Here is a 7,657-nt window from a genome sequence, read left to right on the forward strand (position 1 = left end):
CACAGAATTTATTGTCATTCCATAGTCAGAAAGGATTTATCATTAAGCAAAATTCTAACCATTCTGTGACTAATGAGAGCATTTAATCCTTATCTAGAGCTCTAAGCTTGCCTAGTGAAAATTAAAGTTTCAAGCTCTTCTTAAGACTTCAAGCGCAATATTTTTTTTAATAAAATTCATCGCTACTCGAAACTTTGCTTCCAACTTGACTTTCAAACAACTAGAGCGATGGAACTTTGAACTGGATCTTTGTTCTTGATGCAAAGTTTTAAGTTGGACTAAAAGTTGGATTTTGAGTTTTAAGTTGGATTAAACAATTAGGTATGATAACGGTAAAAACGTAAAGTTATAAAGTAACCATGTATTGTTCAACATATTAGGATAAAGCTCAGTAAACTATTATTTTAAAGTATGCGTCCCTTAATTGTAATTTGTCAGATTTCGGTGGTGTTTTTCTTTCGCTTAAATATAATTTTACGTTTTCTAATATGAATACTTTTTTACTTCTATTTTGACAAGGATTGTAAAAATATATATTCATACCGGTCGTTACTTAACACCTTGTATCTGCTGCTATGTCTCATTCTATTATACCAGCAACTTTTCTTTTCATCTTCTGTCAATTTTTCTTTATTATCGCGAATCATTGAGAATAGAGTTTTCCTTAAAAATCTTATTTAAAACTTAACACCTTTTTGTGACGTTGAAAATTTTTTACATCTTGTGATTTTTTAAGAAAAATTCTGATATAGTAGTAAAACAGAGATAAAGATTTTATTTTTATCACATTTTACAATTTCAAAAATTTTGTAAGAAAACAAATATCAACATTTCAACACAACTAGTAGCATTTCTGAAATCTATCCTTTTGCGGATGTGCCAACTGCCTATGTATAGTTCGTTCCTAGAGAGTAAATACCATTCACATCTATACATATATACCATTCACATATATCTTTATCTTAATCTAATTTCTTTACAACAGGATATGAAGTTAGTCAAATCGCCTTGGGAAGCTGCCATGGAGAATCCGTATGGTTTTTGTGATGCAGCTTTCATGCGAGTAAATCCTGACCAGCTTGCAGACACTGTTATCAAAGCAGCCGACAACAAGAGAAGAAACTCTATTCCAACAAGGAGTTGGGACACACCCGTGCCAGAAACATGCATGTCGCCACCCCTTCCCATGACACCAGCAGCTGCGCAGTATGATATTTATCACGCTAAAGCACCCAGGGGTTGGGCTGGTGTGAACACTGGTAATTTGAAAAGCTAATTTTTCTTTCAATTATTTACATTTCGATAGGATTGCATTTAGTGTATTCAGAGTGCTCTACAATCCCCGTTCTTCATTTTTCTTTTAATTACACTCAAAGATTATATTGTAAAATATAACGACACATATAGCAATCCGTAGAGCCACCAGCTTGCACAATGGTCTTGGTCCTTGATCCAAAACAAACTCCAAACCATAACATTGCATTTACCATGTTTGTCAGTAGGAATTTTATATTTAATTTCTTTCTTTTTTGGACATCAAACATACTTTTTGCCATCAATCGATTGCCATCAAGAGATTTGCCGTCAATTGATCGTGTAAATTGATTTGAAATTCATCAGAAAAGCCTACTTCTTTTTACAATTCTCGAAAGTCTATTTTAAATTGTCTAAGGTAAACTGTAATCTAGCCTTCTAATTCTTTTTGCTAATCTAGCCTTCTAATTCTTTTTGCTAATCTAGCCTTCTAATTCTTTTTGCTAATAATGGCTTATGGATATTCGCCAATGCAATGCAGCATCATGAAAATGTCATGTAACAGTACTGGTATTTATATTTATATTATTATTTTTGCATAACTCTTGTGCAGTTTAAGCTGCAGTTTTCTTGACGTTCACCGTTAATTTACTTTTTATTATGCTGCCTACTTTTCTGTTATTTAATGTGGCTCACATTTAAAACCATATTCACTTCTATTGTTATTAACCATATCCTTAACGTTTGACTTTTCAAATGATAAAGGTGAAATTTTATTAGAGAACCGGACGTACATCGGTAATTTTATTATAATTTAATGTAGCACAAAATATACATATCTACTTATAATGAACGTCTTGACATCTAACTTTCAGTTAGAGATTTACGATAACGGATTTAAAATTGTCCGTAATAGCTGGTTAGCCAAACCGAAAGATAATGGAAAGATTACCACACTTGGTGACACATCTCCACTATCTCTTTCCCGAAGTGGACTGATCGTTAAGACACGATTCCCAGCAGATCACCGAAGTCAAGCATCACTGGCTACGGTCAGTGTGCGGGTGGGTGACCACTTTGATCAGTCGGCGTAGGGACCGAGGGTGTGCGGTATTGGTCCTCGTTAAACTGTGCTACCGTAAAGTGCTCGACTTCGCAAGCAGGTCGTCGGGCTACCGAAGTGGGGGTGCCATAACCTCCGCAGAGGATCAAAATTGTGATGGCATGTCTTCGGATCATCCTCCGGGATGTTTCCCAGACCGTCGCCAATAGCCCATTGTGCAGCTCTAGTGCGACGTAAATTAACAACAACAACAACTCCACTGTCTCTTTTCCCCCCTACGTGTTGGGAATTAATCCACGCATTTCCACAGTGATTTTCATTGGTATTTTAATTTCTTTTTCATGTATTATGTGCTGTTTAAGCAAAGATATGTCAAAAATGAAGGTATCATGTGCTGTTTAAGTCAAAAATGAATAATAGCATTTGATTAAAAGAGAAAATTTTGAATCAGTAAAAGATTTTTTTAAATTTTTAATATTATTATTTTTAAAAACCATTGGATAAGTTTTAAAACTTTTTTTATTAAACTTTCCATCTAATGAAGTTATATGGAAGTAACTCCAGCTAATGCAAACTAAATGTTTATTATAATAATAATTTATTATAATTTATTAAATATAAGCTTTTCAGATTATATTCAATAAAAGCTATTTTAATCAACTTAAAATCATAAGTCTGGCAGGGCACTTTTAAACACGAAAATATTCTTGTTTACTTTAGTTCTTATGTTCGTAAATCTTTATACATACATAAATAAGTAATAATAAGAAATTATAATAAATAATAATAAATAAAATAAAAATTATTTATTAAATAATTTTTCACTCGCTAAAACAGCCAAAAACTGAAAAAATAGGTGAAAAATAAACTGGCCGGAGACGAACAAGAAACTGCATGTACTCTTTTCTATGTTCTATGACGTTTCCACGATATTTTTCCGAACGTGGAGCCGGAAATTGATTAATATATTAGCCAAAAAGAGTATTCTGTAAACGAGTATTCTAGTGGCAAATAAGAATGCATGAAAATTACTTTATTCATATTCAGTCAAATTTTTTGATGGTTTTCCATTGATGGACCACCATATTCTTGATGGCATCCATCCATAGTTCCATCAGGAACGATTATATTTTTTTATGGCAACCAATATAAGTAACCATAAGCTTAACGGAGCAATTTCGGACTGATTTATGATGCTCCAACATAAGAATAGCAACTTGTTTTGATGGTTTGGTCACGTTGAACTATCACGAATTTCCATCATAGTATCTTAGAAATCAAATGTTGGAATGATCATGAACAACCATCATCCAAATGTAGGAATTCGGACTGATTTATGATGGTCCAACATAAGAAAACGCAAATTGTTTCGATGGTATATTCCTGAGAAACAACAAGAATTTACATTAAACCATCATGGAAATGTATAGATGAAACTATCATAAGACCATCAAGGATCCTCATGGATTGTTGGTCCATGAGATTCAAACTTCTCTTGATGGTTAACCATCATAGCATTAACGTAACATTTTCCATCATGGAATGCTGGAAGTTTGTTAGCATACCAAAAACCATGAACGCGTAATGAAAAATGTCGGATGATAGCGACCATCAAATGATTTTGGAACATCATGAATTACATTAAAACCAACATAAACCATCAAAGTTTTTTGATGGGACCATCAAAAATTTTGACTTGGATAGTCGAGTGTTCATATCTCATTTATTCATTTAGCAAATGTTTAAAAAACATGCTTACTAATTTTTTTAAAATGTTTCAGTTGATAATGCATCTTTATATTCAACACATCCATCTGTATCACCTTCCCTGGATACCCAAAATGTTCAGAACAGTTACACACCATTAAGAAAGATGAACTTCCAGAACTTTAACACTGTTCCGAGATCGTGGAAGGGTGCCAGTGCTCATTGATGTTTGACGAGAGAAAAGACCAAATCAGACATATACTGAATGTTAAGACTAAGCTTGGTGGCTGACAGCGAGTGTGTAGACTAATTTGTGTACTATGAGACACCAGAGTATTGATAATAATCTGTCAGTAAAATTTGCTTAACACGTTCAACTCTGTGCCCTTTTGAACGCTCTTTATCCCTGACTCATGTGCGTTAAAGGCGTTTTTCACATTGTATGTATTAGAAATTGGTTGAATTTGTCTTGTGCAATTAAAGCTTCAAAAAGAAGGCCAAAGTTTCTGAGGACCTCTTTTCTGAAATGAATAGCTTTTAATATTTCTTCTCTTAAAGATTTTAATTTTTTGATAATTTATATAAAATTGTATTCAAATTTCTGAAAATTTGTGCAAACCATTTTAGTTGTCTGGGCTTTTAAACAGTGAATAAAATGGGCTACTATTTGATAACAATATTCATCCCTGACAGTGCAATCAAGCTTACAAGAGATTCAAGGAGCAAAAAGAAAAATTGAAATTACCTAGCATAGTAGCGTCCAAAAAGAATTTTACAGAGCTACTTTCCATTTCGTTGGCGTTAGCGATTGAGTCGCCAATGCTCAGTCACCAAGAGCAAATAAATTCGACTGTTTTATTTTCATTTTTTGTAGGTGGCATCTACTTTTTATTAAGAAATGATAAATAAAAAACAGCTTCATTTACTTCCGCCGATGAATTGAAAAAGTTCCACTATGTATGGAATAAGTAAGGAAAGGAAACATTGGATTGAAGCTACGTGGTACGAAAGGTGTTATGAATTCCTACTAAAGGTAGGCACGCAGATTTCTCAGCCATGTTGTGAGCTACTCTAAACATTCTGGAATATTTCTGGTGTGTCTCTCAGCGACAAAAATGTGAGTAATGAGGCCTTTAATTGAATAAACTCTTTCTCGTACATGTAAGGTCTTAGCTTCACCTCAGAGGAAGAAGCCGAGGCATGATGGATCCCGTGACGTAGCGTGCCAGTGAGCCGAGCACGCCCTATGAACTTATAATGCTATGCAAATCTTTTTCGTCTTCGTATCTCTTTCACACCTAGAAAGTTAACGTATTAGTAATGAAAAACCAAAACATTACATATAACATTCTTAAATAAGCGTCTTGCACCTGGTTGAACGTGTTAAAATGAATTTATTTTGCTTGCTAACGCAAACACAAATAATTTTTTGTTGAATGTAAGTGTGATATATTATTATTAGAAGTACGATGTTTAGAGATCAAACTGTGTTAAACCCTTTGCCTGCCAGGATCCTCAGTAGAAAATTTTTAAGCAGCAATCAACCTTTTGATGACATAACATATGTTTATAAATGATATAATTATTTTAAAGCTTGATATGATTCACTCTGATGGCATTATCTGTGTATTTTAAAATATTAGTTTTGGGTCCTTCAATGTCAAATTACTCGTATTGTTAAAAGTAGACTTCAACAGGCTTTATAGAGCTTGTTTCACTTTAGCCCTAATACTATAAAACATGCTATGACTTTTAATTTGGAATCATACGTTCAATAAAATATAATTTTTTTTTAAAAAAAGAAATTGTAGTTCGTATATTTTTTGGTTATAAAATAGAAATGATACGAGATACCGGAATAAAAAGAAACCTGGACACATACTACCGTTGAATCGAAGTTCTTTCACTTACAGAATAGAGAGTAATTAGGGGAAATTATCCCAGCTCCTTAAATTGCCTCGCAATTCAAGCTCACTACGTTCGCTCATTGGTTACTTATATAGCTTAATCAAGCTTTCAGTGTATGAGGATATTCCTCTCAAGATAAGCTTCTAAAAGTATGGAACATTTACGTCTTAGAATCTTTTGGTATCACGGTACAAGACGGAAGGAATAATGAAAAACAAGGGAGGTTTGATTGAGGAAATAACAGAGAGGAGTTGAATAACGATTATTCGAAGCATTTCAACCTCCAGTTACTGTTTTGATGTTTATTACATCTGCTTTCCACCACTGCAATTGATGAGATTTCGATAGCGTTTTTTTTCTTGAATACATATTAATTTCTTGCATGATTTTTTTAAAATATTATAATTTTAATCCGAAAATTTAAAAAGTATTATTGTTTTTAAATGATTACACGGGGGAATTGTTTTCTTTTTCTGTTTCATGGGATTCTTTTTAAACGGATCTTGTATATTTTCCCGCCGCTGATTAGAAGTTTGCAATCGCTTACTCTCCCCAAGCTACAGCTTTTTCTAAATAACATTTTTAGTTTTTTTTGTCGAAATGTGCAAGTTTAAAAGTGTTATATATAATAGACTGTTACATAAGTGTTACGGCAAACTTCTAGTAGAGCTAGGGAATCAGGATTAAAATTTTGTAGGAACCTATGCCTAGAAATTTTGTAATTGGTCACCAGGGGTGCTTTCCTATTTATTCGTGTGGTTTTGAACAGGTCATAATAACCAAGTGCCTCTAGTCGCTTACGAGAACATTTCCGGGCATGGGTTTCCGTGCAGTTTTAATCCTAATGGTTTGTCTTAACACCTCTAATAGTTTTTCGTAACATGTTCACGGCATATATTTTAGCAATTACGCACATGACATTTTGAAACCTGTACATTTAAACAAAAAATAAACTAAAAATGTCATTTAAAACATTGCGTAGCATTAGGATAAAAACTAATTTCGAATTTTAAATCCCAACACCCAAATTAGGCAAGGACAAGCATTTGTATAATTAGCACAAAAAGTTTCCCCCTGTGTTATCAATGTATCAGTCAGTGTTGTATTTGCAAATCAATTGCAGATACAAAAAAGCTGTTCATTAGTTCCAGTTAATGTTATAAATAATAAATTTCTTCTCTCTAACTAATGAATTTCTATTCCCTAATTCAACTAAATTTCTTAATCTATCTGGTATAGCTTGTTGAGATAAATTACATAGATAAAATATAAGGGAAGCATGTGTGTTTGCACATGATGTATCCAAGATACAAGAAATAAGCTGGGATTAACTCGAGAGAGTTAATAATTAAGTGATAAATAAATCACTATATTATAAATTACATATCTTACTTTCTTACCTAAATCAAGCAGGTAACTGAAAAGAAATAATTCAATCAAGAAAAATGAATTAAGCTATAAGATAATTACTGCCGGCACGTGTGCATATAATACCGGCGCGTCATCTAAAAAAGATGTATAGCGGAAGCTAAAAAAGAATAGTGAATTCTAGTGAAAGACAATATTTTAGAAAAAATAACATGGCTCTAGAAAGAAAGACAGAATCAAAATTAAAGACAACTTACATAATTTATTGGAGGAATAGCACGTTAAAACAACACTAAATACAGTGGTGCAAACACCACATCTTGAAGAAAAGAATTTTACAATTCTATAAAATTGGTT

General features: G+C 33.0%; 1 protein-coding gene across 6 annotated transcripts in view; it reads left to right on the forward strand.

Moving 5' to 3' along the window:
* LOC107440408 (uncharacterized) overlaps window positions 1-5,829 on the forward strand; it is a 77,622-nt gene extending 71,793 nt beyond the window's left edge. For all 6 annotated transcript variants that reach the window (XM_071187155.2, XM_071187157.2, XM_043044576.3 and 3 more), the window contains 2 exons: window positions 986-1,259; window positions 4,099-5,829. In XM_071187155.2, the coding sequence (XP_071043256.2) occupies window positions 986-1,259; window positions 4,099-4,250 (426 nt within the window). In that variant the 3' untranslated portion in view covers window positions 4,251-5,829. The remainder of the gene's footprint in view (window positions 1-985; window positions 1,260-4,098) is intronic.
* Window positions 5,830-7,657: the final 1,828 nt, after the last annotated feature.

Source organism: Parasteatoda tepidariorum, chromosome 9, assembly GCF_982258835.1.
Source record: "Parasteatoda tepidariorum strain Cologne lab strain chromosome 9, Ptep-v5.0, whole genome shotgun sequence".
Classification (NCBI taxonomy): Eukaryota; Metazoa; Arthropoda; class Arachnida; order Araneae; family Theridiidae; genus Parasteatoda; species Parasteatoda tepidariorum.